At 45.6% G+C, this 15,532-nt stretch overlaps 1 protein-coding gene across 13 annotated transcripts in view; it reads left to right on the top strand.

Moving 5' to 3' along the window:
- Positions 1-15,532, top strand: part of LOC123758423 (uncharacterized) — a 188,117-nt gene that overhangs the window by 148,722 nt on the left and 23,863 nt on the right. For 8 of the 13 annotated variants that reach the window (XM_069322812.1, XM_045742828.2, XM_045742819.2 and 5 more), the window contains 3 exons: positions 1,811-2,486; positions 8,118-8,354; positions 8,651-9,149. In XM_069322812.1, coding sequence (XP_069178913.1) covers positions 2,220-2,486; positions 8,118-8,354; positions 8,651-9,149 — 1,003 coding nt within the window. In that variant the 5' untranslated portion in view covers positions 1,811-2,219. The remainder of the gene's footprint in view (positions 1-1,810; positions 2,487-8,117; positions 8,355-8,650; positions 9,150-15,532) is intronic. The other 5 variants (XM_045742826.2, XM_069322815.1, XM_045742827.2 and 2 more) reach the window with 1 other exon arrangement.

Below are 15,532 nucleotides of genomic sequence, written 5' to 3'. Positions count from 1 at the left end.
CCACTAGAGAGAGACAGTGGCCCTTGGGTAAATTCAGATAAATCAACCCTAAAATATGCAAGAATATACTGGGGTAGGCTAAGATATATTTGGCAAGTAATTTCAAATTTGGATCAAGTATGGAAAGTGGTAACATTATGAAATCATTTTCTCAAATACTGTATACTGCATCTTATATACTATAATGCAGTGCTATGTTGGTCTGTATCTAAATGGTGCAGCATCTCAGGGTCTTATATCCAACATACACATAGTGTTTATATCATGTAGAGTGCTTTATTCATATGATTTTTCAAAGTACAGTATTTATTGTAGAGCTCGGTTAGGTTACATTAGGTTCAGGTAATTTAGTACGCTATTTTTAGTTAGTTATGGCAACTTAAGAGGACAGGCTGCAATATCCAGCTAAACTAGCTAAGGTGTGACCTATGCTATGGCCATAGTCTAGACTCTAGTCTATGGGCTTAGAGACCTCTGGTCTCTAGACTAGACCCTTGGACCACAGATGCTTTAGGGAAAGGGAGAGTGAACTACAAAGAAGCAACTAGCGATGCCAATAATGTGTCTAATGATGGTTAAAACTTTTGGTTGTTTCATATTTTTTCTTCAGTTTTAATTAGTTGTCTTATTTTCAACTCCCGACCTAAACTATCCTGACTTGACGCTGAAATGACTTCGATTGCCATATGCGATAACTTCCTGTGCTTGAATTGCCAAATTAAATTTTATAATTAGTTTTTATAATTTTATATAATTAGTGCAGTACTGTACTGTATTTTTTGTCATGCACACCATGATGTATGACTTTTAATTATCTGAACCACTTAAGGTTAACCTTAATATCCTGAAAATAAAGGCTAGCTGTATGGAACAAGTTGAACTTGTAGCAACTAGACATGCTGTTACTTATTGTTAAATCAGGTTGTGTTGGAATTGATTTTTGCAACTCGTCATGCACAGTTCATTTTCAAATAAAATGGATTTAAAGGCAGCCTGTGGATTATAGTAGCATGTAGAACATGGTAAGGTCTTTGTATCACTATCACCTAGATAGGAGCCCCAAAATTACTTTAAGCGATTTACTCAAAGATAGTTGGAGCTTTGCCCCCCTTTCCTCCTGTATTACCTAGGTCTTTACTCACCAAACTGAAGGTAATTGATAGTTGGACCCTCTATTACCTAGATCTTTACTCACCTACCTTAAGATAATTTATGGTTCGTAACACTGGACAATTTCTAAAGAGCTTCACAAATATACAGTACACTCTAGTGTCAGATTATGAGAGGAGGCGGTAAGTCTGGTGCTTATCTTACATGAAGATTAAAGTACCAGGTGAGGGAGGGTATAGGCTCCCCTGCCCAGCCCTCTGGCCTTGATTCTATATTGAATTTACTTGTGGTGACACCAAACCCACACATCTGAAAATAAAGGAAATTGCTATGTTAGTCTGTCTTGGCACATTATGTTGACATGTCACATGTCTGCCCGAAACGCTTTGCGTAATAGTGGCTTTAGGCATTGTATGTACTAGCTCTATCTATTAATCCAACAAACTTTGTAAAATCTCTTGTATGTATGTACCTTACCTAAATAAACATTTATTTATTTATTTATTTATGTCCAGGTTGGTCCGAAATGTGGTCATTTCTTTATTTCCAGATGTGCAGGGTTTCGTGTCTAAAATTTTCAGCCACGTTATTGTGACTTGTGTTCTGCTTACTTATAAACCTGCATATAATATATTTTTGTTCTTTGTTCAGTGACATTCATAGTTTCATGTTGTTTTACTGACTTCTTATCTCTTTACAGATATGGCCATGCAGTGTAGGCCTACCTTGAAACCACTTAGTGATATATTTTTAAAATTCTATAAATAATGTATCTCACTTTATATTTTTGCCATTTTTTATTAGATAACAAAATAACAAATGATATGCAGTACAGTACTAAACTCTTTCCAAATCACTGAAAACTTAGAAGTACTGTTGTGTTATGTGTATTAATAGCTTGGAAGAAATTATAACTGGAATAAAACCAATAATTAAAGGCCTCAATCAGTACTGTAGTACTGTACAGTATATACAGTACAGGTACAGTATATCAGACTACATGATAATAAATAATTATATAAATGATTATGAGTGACATTTCTGAAAAATACTAAATACACTGCAGTGTAATTTTAAGCTGATTAATATACATTTGGTAACAAATCATAATGGAGAATGAGAGAGATGATGAGGCTTTACTTCCCGAGGACTCGGAAAGTAATCAGAACATTGAGTGTTTAGATTCCTTAGACATTAGCACTTCTACACATCTTTGTGAAGATGCCAATGGACTAGAAGACCGCACCAGGGAACAGGGATGCTGTAGGAAAGTAATAAAAGTTTTGCGTGGAATCACAACAGAACCCATACTCTTCTTCAATGTTGCCGGCTGGAGTATACAATCAACAGTCACCACAAATTTGTTGCTAGTGAAGGTGTGTATGGATTTCCCTCACTATTCCCAGTTTTTGAATACATTATGTAATAGAAAATAGATATATACTGTACACTAAACTGTGTAACTACCCCATCAAGGCTGTAACTTGCTTAACTAAGAGTTTTTGGGCTCAGTTCCTGAGCCCATTATGTACCTCTGTAAAGTTTTCCAACACCATCCACAAGATAGGTATAGAGTCATAATAATTGAACTAAACCGATGATGCTATATTTTGTAGAAGGCTATGTAGATTAGAAGTACAATTTTATGTTTTAGGAATACTATTGATAACTGATAAACCTAAAAAAATTTATGTGAAATTTCATTAATAATTTCTTCTCAAGTTTCATTTGAGTAACTTATTGTGGATCATTTATCCAGAATATATACATCCATAATATCTGACCCCAAGGACCCCTGACTGGCCCTTAGGGTCATTCAGGGGTCTTGGGCTTTCTGCCTTGCCCTGAGTAGGGGAATATTTATCAGCTGGTGGGGTGCACTGTGGCTGGCATAGCTTGCTGTAGCTATCATGCAGTAGCTGATGTTTCTCTCCAACTGCTTTTGGGTGTTGTGGAGTTTCGGGGGGTTTGTTTTGGTTTCCTGGCATTTTTGTCTGTTTTTGCAGCGGAGTGTTGTTTTGTACACCATTAGGCTCCGCCTAGGGTGTGGTGGTGATATTCCTCTGATGCTCCCGAAGCTTTACAGCAGCTGCTTGCGGTTGGTTTGCCTGCATCAACAGGGTTTACTGGCTTAGTTGGTCCCAGTGCCTGGACTTCTTGTGGGGCTTATTCACTCTACGAGCCCTGGAAATCCCCTGTGGTCACTAGCAAACGGGTCTCGGCCCATTTGGTTGCCCGGATAGAAGTCCCGGAGCTGCCCGGGTTGGGTTTTAGAGACTCGGATTTGGGGGCATTGGTCGCTTCAGCCTTGGTTCAGTCCCTGTCTCGTCTTCCTTCCTGGATCGTACCATGAATACTTCTGCTGAGCCCACTCTTGCCTTGTGCGATTTCGAAGGTTCTTCATTGTCCCAATCTCAGGGTGACGATCGTCCATATTGCCTTCGCTATTCTGCCTGTTGGTTTACCCTGCTCCTCTTCCCCTGCTTCTGGCTCCCAAACGTCTGAGGGTTTAGCTCGGGGTGAGGCTTGGGTGGCTTCATGGGCTGCCTCATCAGATTTGGGTGCGGAGGTAGTTAAGCCTCTCCTTCCCATTGAGTCTTTTGAGTCATCCCAGCTGACTCCCTTCTACGAAGCCTTTTCCTTGGGCTCCACCTTTCCTTCTAGGGCGGTGGGCGCGGATGGGGGCTCAGCCCTGGCGCCTGTGCAACCTGTCCTCTTAAAAAGAATGCCGCTTTTGGCCGTTTGCCCGTATGGCCGAATATGGACGTAATTTGAAAATGAAAAAAAAATGAATATAAATTTGTATTTTTTTTTCAACAACAGTAAGTTAAGGGTCCTCTGATAGGTTAGGTGGGTAGGAAATTCTCATAAAGTTTTAAAACGGTATGAAAAACGTTAATGGAAAGAATCCTCTTCTAAGCTTGCTGAGTAAGACGGACGACTCAAACAGAAAACAGAACAGTACGTCACTTTTGTGAGTCGATTTCATTTCAAATTACGTCCAAATTTGGCCATAGCGCGCATACGAGCAAAAAGTGACGTTATTTTTAAGAGGACAGGTTGGCCTGTGACATTGGTTTCCGGAGCTCGGGGGAAATCCGAGTGGAGCTCTTCGGTTCTGTTTGACCCGCTTGGGGCTTTGGGTCCTATATGTAGGGGCTTCATCTGCAGAGGAGGGGGTTTTATACCCTCCTTCCCTTTATGAGTTTGAGTTGGGTAGGGTTACCTCCTGGGTTTGTTTCTGGGTGCCTTTGGATTCCTCAGATTTGTCTTTCAGGAGGTTTTCTTCCTCTTGAATTTTCCCTGCAGAGGTTCAGGCAGTGCTCGGTGCTTATCTCTTGTGGAACCTGGTTTCTGTCTTGGTGATGGATCCGGCTTTCTTTGAGTTAGATTCTTCTTCCCCGTATTGGGTGCATTATGAGGTTCCAGAGTTTTTGTGGCTGGCAGACTATTCCTTCTTCTCTCTTGTGACTTGGCATGGCCTTTGTTGTTCCCGCACGCTTGAGTGGTGGGAGGTTTCCACGGTGTTGCAGGTGTTGCAGAATACAGTCCCTGTATTCGGTGCCTTTTGTTTAGTCTTTAGGCGCCTGAATTTTTTCTCGATTTCTGGACACTCCTTCGTTGCCTCAGTCCTTGCTGTCTGTTCACTCTTTCCTTGCTTTGGTCTCTACTCTTTGGACACTCTTTCCTTGCCTGTCTTCCAGTGCCTGGCTGCACCCATATATACATTGGGGTCTCTCTGTATATGTGGTTGGTCGTGTACCTTATGTTACCGGCTGCTACTTAGATCTTCTTTGTTCGTCATATTCATTGTACAGTACTCTTGTCCCCTAGCACCCAGTGTTTGGACTGTTTTTCAGGTCTTCTCATTGACTATTTCCGTATTTCTTACCTCTATACTACACATTGTGGTGGTTCCATCTGTTAACTGCTCTGCCACTGCACAGGTTCTTTCTAACGTCCCTGTGGCTCAAATGGGTACTCATTTTCCACCTGTGTCCCCTTCTTCGCGTACTACCTATGTTTGGCGGTTTCTCTTTCTCTGCCCGGTCATTTCCTCTGAGAATTTTGTGGGTAGTGTCCATGTCTCCCCTTCCTCTTCTGTCTTCGTGTCGTGAGTTGCATTTCCCGCAGCCTGTCCCGACACTCGTGTCTCTTCGCTCTGGGACTAGCCTAGTGGAGTATCTCTGCACTTTTTCCAGCCTCATCTTGTGATTGACTGGGTACAGGATCCATGCTGGGGCCGCATACTCCAGGATTGGTCTTTTATGTGTGGTATACAAGGTACTTGCACTGTCTACGGGTGGATGTTGATTCCGATCACCCACTCCTGTCCCTATGGTTCCTTTTCGTTGGGACAGGGGAAGTTTGTTTTCTGGTCCTGGGTATGGCTTTTGTGTTCCTTTCAGGGACGTTCCTTTTGTTTTAGTGCAGTGCACATCCTGTGTTGTTCTCCTTGTATATACCTTGGTGACGCGTGCATCATTCTTCCCTGCTGGAGCTGGTTGTGCTGCTCCTGCGGGTTGCGGGGTTGCTGTTTTTTTGCTTCGCATTTCGGTTCGTGGTCCTCGTTTCCTGGTTGGCCTGGTCGTTAGCCCGGGTGGTCTATCTTCTTTCTTCTCCTCGGTTTGTCGTGACTCCTTCAGTTCTGGTGTGTTTTCTGCTCGTTTGGTCCTGGTGGTAGGTTGTTTGTTTGCTGCAGTCTCCTTCTTTTCAGGTGAAGTTTGGGTCTGCTGTTTTCCGGAAGGGTCTTTGGGTTGCTGCTTGGTTGGTCAAGCCGGGGGTGCTTTGTGTGTTGTGTTCGGTTGCGGCTCTTCGCTATTTCTGCACGTCCTGGCCTCTGGGGCTGTGGGTGCGTTCTGGTTTGCCCGGGTTCTCTTCATTCTTTCCTGTTCTGGGGTTAGGGTCTCCTGGGTTGTCTGCGGGGTCTTTTGGGTTGGCCTGTGGTTTTGTTTTTGGGTTGGGGCGTGGCGTCCACCTCCCGGTCTTTTCCTTATCTGTGGTGAGGTAGCTCTGGGGAGCCGACAGGGCTCCCCCCAGAAAACCAGCATTGAATGTAATGAAATGCCATTTTCTGAGTTAGTCCCGGAGGTTCCCCGGCATCACTCCCTCCCTCTAGTTGGCGGCGTTTTTCATGTATTTTGACATCCAGCCTAAGAACTGCTGGTTGGATCACCGGCCGGAGGGTCAGGGGCTCCCCCATCCCCCTCCCAGGGAGGGGGGGGATTGCGCAGACAGGGGCTTGGTGATGTGATGACATCATGCTAGTTTGCTAATTTTGTTTGGAGAGTTCTGTCCATTCGTTCAGCTTTCGGTAGCAATATTTTCACCAGAATAGGGGTTTGTTTTGGGGCGCCTACCTTTCTGGGTGCCTGTCCCGGTCGATGGTAGACATAGAATGCTCCCAATTACAGGGGGGGGGGGGGGGGAGGGAGTTTCTATAGGCCATTGCTCTTCGTGCCTCTCTGAGCGGGCCAGGTTCTGGCTCATGGTCCCCGGTAGGAAAGAACTCCATGCACTTTGACTGGTGCCAGAAAGTTATACATATCTATTCAGCCTGGATAGCTCCGGGGAGCCAACGGAACTAACCCAGAAAATGGCATTTCATTACATTCAACGCTGGTTTTTTTCCTGGCGAAGAACAAGGCGGCGGGCTTCCGGAGGGGTCTGTGATTTATTGATGCTTGGTTGGTCAGGCTGGGAGTGCATCATGTTTTGTGTCCAGCTGGGGCTTATCGCCATTGCCTGCGTGCCTCGGCTTCTGCGTCCAAGGACGCCCATTGTGTTGACCCAGTTTCTCTTGTTCCCTGTTCCAGGACTCGAGTATTTCGGGTCGTCTGCAGGGTTATCAAGTCTAGCCAGCCTGTGGTCTACTCTCACTCCCATGATGTTTGTAAGTTCGCAGCTTTGGCTGCACTGTTTGGAGATACAGTATGTCCTGGGCTGACATTCAGGCACGGGGATTTTGAAGATTGAACAGGGTCCTGGCTGCCCATTATCTCGTTAATGTGCCGGGCACTCAGGGGTCTTGTGTCGTCTTGGGTCAGTGGTTGCAGCCAGTTGCCTCGTCTTCGTGATGGGTTGTGTGGTGTAGCCACCTCCCGGGTAAGTTCCTTTATTATTTCACTTTAGGTAGTTAGCTCCAGGGAGCCGATGGGGCTCCCACACATAAAACCCAGCGTTGAATGTAATGAAAGGCCAGTTTCTGGGTGAAGCCCCAGGAGGCTCCCTAGTACACTCCCTCCCTCTCAGTCGACGGGTTTTTGTTCTGTTTTTCAGCCTCCAAACTGATGGTCTGGCTGCCGGGTCAGTGGGCCGGGACCTCTCTCCCCCTCAGGGGAGGGAGGGAATCTGTGCAAACCAGTGGCGTGCAGTGTGATGTCGTGTTGCTTGTTAGTTTGTTTTTCTGTGGGGGAGTTTCTAGCCTCTGTTAGGTCTTAGGTTGTAATATTTCTCCCAGGAGGGGTCTGTTTTGAAGTGCATATCTTTCTGGGTGCTCAACCCTGGTCGATGGCAGACATTAATACTTTTATTCATAAGAGTTTCATAAGCGATTGCTCCCTTCGCCTCGCTGAGGAGACCGTGTTCTGGCTAGTGGTCCCCGGAAGGCATGACAACTCCATTGTCCAACTTCAACTTATGACAACTCCATAAGACTGAAGCCTAGTACTAATATTAGCTAATATCAGTCCATTAGCTCCAGGGAGCCTCTGGGGGCTCCACCCAGAAAATGACATTTCATTACATTTAATGCTGGTTTTTTGCACAATCAATAGAAATGTATTTTTGTTACTCAATGATACTAAGCAAATTACAATAATTGTTAGAGATATTACAGTACATTAATTGAAAGTATAAATTCTCATTTAAAAATGATTAAAAGAAAAAATATATTAATCAAGCATTAAAATAGAGAATGGCCTCTTACCGACACTTGACTGTAATGTTTCCAAGCGATATGACGTACAATATGTGTTTATTACTTTTCACTCTTTTTAACTTCATAGGTATGCCGAGAACAAGGGTATGACAATGTGACTTGTGCCAATCTGTCGTCCTACCCCGAGGAGGAGGTGGCCGTTCAGCAGATGGTTACTACCATTAACATGTACAACGAGCTGCTGTGCAATATTCCCGCTGTGCTATTTGTGCTGTTTCTTGGTTCTTGGAGTGATAAACACGGACGGAAAATACCTCTGATCCTTCCTTTGATAGGAAGTTTTCTTGCCACACTGTTATACCTCGTGAGTCGCATACCCATCATGGTTTTTATTCTACTCCGTATATTGTATTGCTTTTGTTAATTAATAGTTTGGTTTTTATTTGCCTTATATGAAATACTGTACTGTAATGCATTTTGAACATTTTTTATTTGAAGTTTATTGGTGTTCACTCATTCCTTATTTAAGGATAAATTAGTAGTGAATAGTGAAAAAACAAACATATCTAAATATTTTTTACAATGATAGCATTAGAACTTATTCTGAGATGCATTACAATGGAAAATTGAACAGAATCTACAAGTTATATTGCATTGCAGATCAATGCGTATTGGATGGAGCTTCCTTCAATGTATATCTTGCTTGCTGCTATTCCACGAGCCATAACTGGGGGCTTTATAACACTCCTAATGGCATCGTACTCATACATGGCTGACATAACCAAAATTCGAGCTCGAACAATGCGCATTGCATTTTTAGACTTGGCATTCGGCTTAGGGGCTCCAATTGGAGTTTTACTCAGTGATTATCTTTTTTATAGACTTGGGTATTTGGGAATTTATGGAGTAAGTGAAATATTTTTCTTTATCGCAATTTTGTATACTATTGTGCATATTGAAGACACTCGTGGACCTTTCTCAAAACAACATCTTCAATCTCCTGAACTGGTACACAAGCCAAGCATTATGTGCAGGGATCTCTTTGACACAAATCATGTCAAGGATACATTTGCTGCAGTTATGAAGTCTAGACCAAATAAGGGACGAGCACGAATCATCATGTTGATGGCAGCCATGTGCAGCATGCTGTTTATTTATGGCAAGTTTTTTACCTTTTTATCTGTACAGTATTAGCTGTCTCCATTAGTGTGATACATTGAATGACTGCCCATTAATATAGATATGGGTAGAATTGATTGCTAAATATAAGTGACAAAATTTGATCCAACTATAGTCACTCACCAATGGGCACAATATCCAAGAGCAGCAACAATTCAACTTTGAATCAATGTCATCATTGTTGATTTAAGATTTAATTGACATTGATAACATTGATTTAACATCAAACCAATGCCACTCTTGGATATTGTGTCCACCGAGTCATCACCACTGATACCTGCTTCATTAAAGTGGAACGCTTAAATCCAATCTAAGTTTTCACTGATAATTATATATATATTTATATTAATTTTATTTTTTTCTGGGCATTCCTCCATATTGATATAAAACTGAATAGCTATGCCAGGCACCTATGATACTTCCTTATGCACTAGGAAAAGGGGTTCTTCAAGCTTTTCTTCTCCAGACTGGCTCTTGCTCAGGAGTCTCCTAGGACTTCTCCCAGGATCTCTAGTATCTACTGACTCCTTGAGGAACCATTTTTTGTCCTAGCATCTCCTGTACCAACCAAGTCCCTGGTGATCCACATTTATCTCCAATATCTACTGACTCATTGGGGATCCACTTTTTCCCTCCCAGGACATTCAGTACCAACTGGCCATGATTCTTGGAGGCTGGCCTTCTTCCAGGGGGTGCTTGGCTCTCAGCCATGCATTGTTTGATGAGCTTGGCCTTGACTCACAAGATGTTTGTTGGCTGCAGGTAGCTGCTTTATTCCTTTTATACTCGTGTTCTTGTACAGGAACAGTTGAACAAGGGAGTGGTTTGTGTGACTCTTCAGGTGCAGTCTCATTACTTTCCCCTTGGTGAAGAAAGGCTCCACAATGAAGAAAATGATTCTCATATTGTTAGGGGTTCATACCTTTATAACTTGCCTGGCATACTACATGACTGCAATGTCTGTAGGCCATCAGATCTACCTGTATCTTCTTTGCTCGTCTCCCTCAATCCCCAGGATGCTTATTGCGATATTCCAATTTATCCATGTTTAAGTACATCTCTAGGGTTTCATCATGAGACCGTAAGTGGCACATTAGGACTCTTTCCCTCGCGTTGAACCAGGCACCCAGATTTGTCATAAGGGTGATCAGAGTGGTGGTTCGCAAGCTTTGGCTCCAGAATGTGCATGTCTTGGCCTATCTTGATGACAAGCTGGTTTGAGCACCCGGCACTTGTTAGTGTGTGCAAAATAGAGATCAAGTGTTGGTGGTACTTGTTACAACATTCTGGTGTGCACCTGCCAGAATCCCAGCTGCAGTTTCCATAGAGCCTTTCATGGTTAGGCTTGATTTGGGAGACCAAGGCAGCTACCATCTCACTGTCAGTGATTTTATAAGAGGAAAAGATGCTTACAGTTTCTCACTTATCTGACTATTTTCTGGGTGGAGCTCCTTCGGCTCTCCGGAGCTATCCGGAGAGAAAGGAGGATGCTAATGATTACTATGATAGCTTTATATAGGTTGGCTATCGGACCGTTACCAAGTCGATTTCGGGTTTCGGTGTCGACCTTTCTGGATCTCCTTCTCTACAACTCAGTATGACCTTCCACATTCATCCTTCACATGATCCTTTAGATCCTACATGGTCTCTTGTTGACATTTACAGAGGTCTTGATTCCTTAATGTAGGAGAGGCCTTAGGCTGCACCTTCTTATAATCCAATCCCAAGCTTTGTCACTAAGAATGAAACACTCTTTTTGGAAGGGTATCATTGTTATTACGACTTGGGTTTTGCATCTTAGGACACATCACTTTCTTCTTTCTGTTCCCTTTGATGTTATTTGGCTTCTTTTCCTCATATTAGGCAGCTTGTTTCTCAACCCTAGGCTTACACTTGCATGTTCAAATGTTCCATGTTCATTTCCCAGCTGCTGCAGATTAGTCATGCTAAGTTAGCCAATCCATATCCTTTGGCACATGCTTGATATAATTTCTTCAAATGCAGAGAATTTTCTCTGCCATGTTTTGCTCAGACCAATATTTTGAGCATCTTATTAAGCACTCTTTACTCTTGAGCTTCTTTTGGGCACCGCTTTAAACCACTGGAAGGTCCTATCCCATTTTCAATACTTTCCTCAATTTCAGATTCTTACCAAAGGAAACAATCAAATGTGATTGCTCAAAAATAAGACTTTTAGTCACTATGAAATGCATCTTTTGATCAGAATTAGTTAGTTGCTTCTAGTTCCTCCAGTCATGCTCTGCCTGCCGTGTGCACAAACTTTGGTATTATACATCAGTACTGTATGTAAAAAATCTAATTTTGGGAATCGTGAAGTGTGCATGGAGTTGCCACTTGGTGACCAATAGGCTTTCTACAATCACTTCTATTCAATACCCATTGTTTCGTGTTCTGTCTTGTGTTGATGAAATTAATACCTTATTAAATACCACCTCACCCCATCCACCTCACTCAAATGTAGATATAAACAAATCGGAGATGTGTAAGTTCTATTCAGTTGTGTATGTTTAAACTAAGGTGGTTTGCCTGCTCATTTGCCAAGCAGGCAAATGAGTTAGCTAGAGCTTTCTGTTGCTGGTCACCTGTAACACCAAGAGAAGATATGATTGTTATTGTTATGGACAAGAAACCTGCAGTTAGGCTTATCACAGTTCCCCCCCCCCCCCCCTCCTAGGCCAACTCTTGACGTTTCCTAGGATGCATTCCACAGTAATCGCCTAAATCCCAGGGGATCTATTTTACTATAAGGTGAACGAGGCAATGGATGAAAGGAAATGTGCCCAACCATTTCTGTCCTGCCCGGGAATTGAACCCGGGTCTCTCAATTGTGAGCCGAGGATCTAGACTACTATAGACTTTTGAGTTTTTATGTATACCTGTTGTGGTTATTCTTGGCTGGACTGAGCTTTTTTGCCAACGGCTTCCCCAACACATATGGTGACTTTGGAAGGACAGCTTGAAAAGATCCCTGTGATGTTGGTACCAGAATGTTGTCTCACTTGTCTGTACATGCCCCCTCCCCTTCCGGCCCGTTGGCGTCGTGAGGGGGCTTGGTGGACGGCTGCCGGAGTGTGATGCTCCGTTGGGCAGTCCTCTGTCCTTTTCTGGCCTTGCACTCCTGCTGCTGTCTTCTCCAATTGTGCCGGATCGCTTTTCCTTTTCCTTATGTTTCGTTTTTCTCCCCCCTCTTCTCCTCTCTGCTTGTCGTTTCCTGCCGACCTTTTGCTTGTTTTGGATTATTTCTTTGGACTTCTTCTATTTTGACGCCCGGGTGCTTGAGGAGGCATACTCTTGCACCCGTAGAACTGTAGTACCCGACGTCTCGAGCGAGGGGAACCTTTTATTGACAATCCCCCTTTCGTCGCTGAACCCGATCTCGACGGACTGACGGTTCTTAAGGTGGCGTTTGTGGGGCGTATACTCACGATGCACCCCTAGGGGGCCCCGGCATGATCGGCGATAGCTTCCTGTTGGGTGTCCTGCCTCTAATTGTGGCTCCATGGTGGGTATGGGGGCACATTCGTGGATGAATTTTTCACTTTTCGTCTCTATGTCGTTGAATGTTTCCGTTGTACCCTCTCAGGCTCGTGGGGTGGGCGACCAAGCCCCCGAGTCAGCCTGTATTGGAAGACCAGGCTCTGTAGCTCCCGCTGCGTTGGGCCCCGACCTTGCTCCTCCTTTGACCGTCCTGACTTCTTCCCCCAGCTCCCCTCCCTCCTCTGAGGTTGGGTCGAGCCTCCAGCCCCCGGTGGTGACCACTTCGTCCCCTGGTGTGGCTAAGTCTTTCGTTGTGACTACTGCGCCTTTTGACCCCTCTCTCTCTAGGGGTTCTCAACGCCGTTCGCGCCCCAACCGCACTCGCTCGATTCCTTCCCGTGCTGATGCGTATCAGGCCTTGTTTGGTCCTGCTTCATGGGCCAAATACTTTGATCTCCTCCCTCTTGATTCTGCGCCTCCTGACGATTTCTCCCTCCATCGGCATCTTGTAGATTCCGTGGATGCGTGTGTTACTTTCAACCCCACTCGTCTCGGTACACGTGTCGTTGCTGCTCCTTCTCAGGATGCGGCTTCCCGCTTGGCTGCCTTATCTTGCCTTGGCGAGATCCCTGTTCGGGTCTCCAAGAACGTTCAGATGAATTCCAGTGTTGGCACTATTCTCCTCCCACCCCATGTTGCAACCGGTGTTCGGAATCTGCAGGATTGCCACGATGATATTCGGCATATCCTTGATGCCCAAGGCCATTCTGTCCTCCAGGTCGACTCGTTTACTCGTCCCCCTCGTGGTCGTCGCCGTCAACCCCTTCGCGTTGTGAAGATCACCTTTGATGGTAGGACCCTTCCATCCTCTGTCATTCTTGCTGGTGCTAGGTGCTCTGTCCAGGAGTATATTCCTTCTCCTCGACTTTGTAATAAGTGCTGGAGGTTTGGGCATGGTGCCCTCCGCTGCTCTGGGACTGTCTCTCTCTGTCCTTTGTGTGGGAGTGAAGGTCACTCTAAGTCGGAGTGCACTTCTCCCCAAGCTCGCTGCCTCAACTGCGGTGAGGCCCATCCTACGTTCTCCCGTGCCTGTGTACATTACAAGCTTGAGGCGGCCGTCCTTAACCTGAAGCACCGGGAGCGTTTGTCTTTTCCTGAGGCGAGGCGCCAGGTTCGCCGGCTCCCGCCTTATACTAACATCTCTTATGCTCGCGTGTTGCACTCTTCCTCTCCTCGTCCTTCCCCCCTTCCTCAGACTCTCAACCGTTTCCGGGCCTTGGACCCTGATACTCCCACTGCCCCCTCCTCTGTTCCTTTGAGTTCTTTCCCGAGGGGTCCCCCTCCTGGTCCTCTGTCTGGGGTTCCCCTTCTTTCAACCCGGTCTGTCATGTCTCCTGTGTCTTCTTCCTCGTCCCCCTCCGATCCTCCTTCCCATCCTCTTCCTCCATCTCTCGGCTCTCCCCGCCGCCTGTCGGTGCAGGCGGATGTCCATCGCTCTCCTAACGGCCGTCGTGTGTGCTCTCGTTCGGCTTCTCCGGTTGAGACACTGGAATCCGTTGCCCGGTACGTAGTTGCTGGGACACTGGTCTCTTTAAGTCAGAAGCGTAAGCCTGGCTCCTCTCCTTCCTCTTCCCCGGCGGGTAAGAAGGCTTCGCTTTCTTCCTCAGCTCCTCCTTCTGGCTCTGTTGCTCCTTCCCCTCCCGTTTCGGTGCTTGCGCCCCCTGTTCCTGCTATGGAGGTTTCTTTGGCCCCTGCTTCCCTTTCGGTTGCTGCTCTTGCTGGGGTGCGCTCCCCTCTTTCTACTCCCCCTCTTCCTGCTGCTGTCCTTGACTGCTCCTCTCCGTTGTCTCCTCCTCTTCCTCCTCCTCCTCCGGACCCTGCCCGCCCACCTCTGATCTGTTCTCCCGTTTCCTTCCCTCCGTCGTTGCTCAGTTTACCCATGCCCCCTAACCCTGACTTTGCTGACCCTGATCCCGACCCTGATATTCTTTAACGTGCTCTGTTGGTCTTTCGCCTTTGTTTCTTCCTTGTTCTTTGTTTTTGTCCTTTCTCTTCTCGTCGTTGTCCATTCTTCAATGGAACGTTCGAGGTTATTACGCCAATTTCCTCGAACTCCAACTTCTGGTTTCGCGGTTTTCGCCCCTTTGTGTCTGTCTCCAGGAGCCAATGCTTGGTGCTCGTCCTGGTCGTTTTCGTGGCTATTCCTTTCTCTCCCCCCCCCCAGCCATTGCTGGGGCTTCTAATTCTTCTGCTCTCTTGATTCGGGCTGATGTTCCCTTTGTTCCTTTACTTTTTCCTTCGCCTCTCCATTGTTCTGCTGCTCGTATCTTTGTGGGGAAATGGTACACAGTTTGTTCCATTTATCTCCCCCCGAGTGTCCCGCTCTCTCTTCCTGATTTGAAACACCTCCTAGACTCCTTGCCGGAGCCTGTGCTCCTGCTGGGTGACTTCAATTGTCGTCATTCTCTTTGGGGTGACGTTCTGACGAATACCCGGGGTCGCCTCCTTGAGCCGTTTCTCCTCTCTTCTTCCCTGTCTCTTCTGAATTCTGGTGAGCCCACTCATTTGGACTCTCGAACTCGCACCCTTTCTTGTCTTGATCTTTCTCTCTGCTCTTCTTCTCTTTACTTAGATTTCACGTGGCAGGTTCTTGATGACCTCCATGGAAGTGATCATTTCCCCATCCTTGTTTCCTTTTTCTCTTTTCGCCCTTCCCTCTCTTTCCCTAGGTGGCAGTTTGCTAAGGCGGACTGGACCCTATTTTCCCTCAGTGCTACTCTCTCTGACCTCTCCCTTCTGCCCCTCTCTCGCGCTCTCCTCCTTTTTCATGACACTGTCTTCGACGCTGCCCTCCGCTCTATTCCT

This window comes from Procambarus clarkii, chromosome 11 (assembly GCF_040958095.1).
Source record: "Procambarus clarkii isolate CNS0578487 chromosome 11, FALCON_Pclarkii_2.0, whole genome shotgun sequence".
NCBI classification, from domain to species: Eukaryota; Metazoa; Arthropoda; class Malacostraca; order Decapoda; family Cambaridae; genus Procambarus; species Procambarus clarkii.
This window is presented reverse-complemented; position numbering and strand designations above follow the sequence as displayed.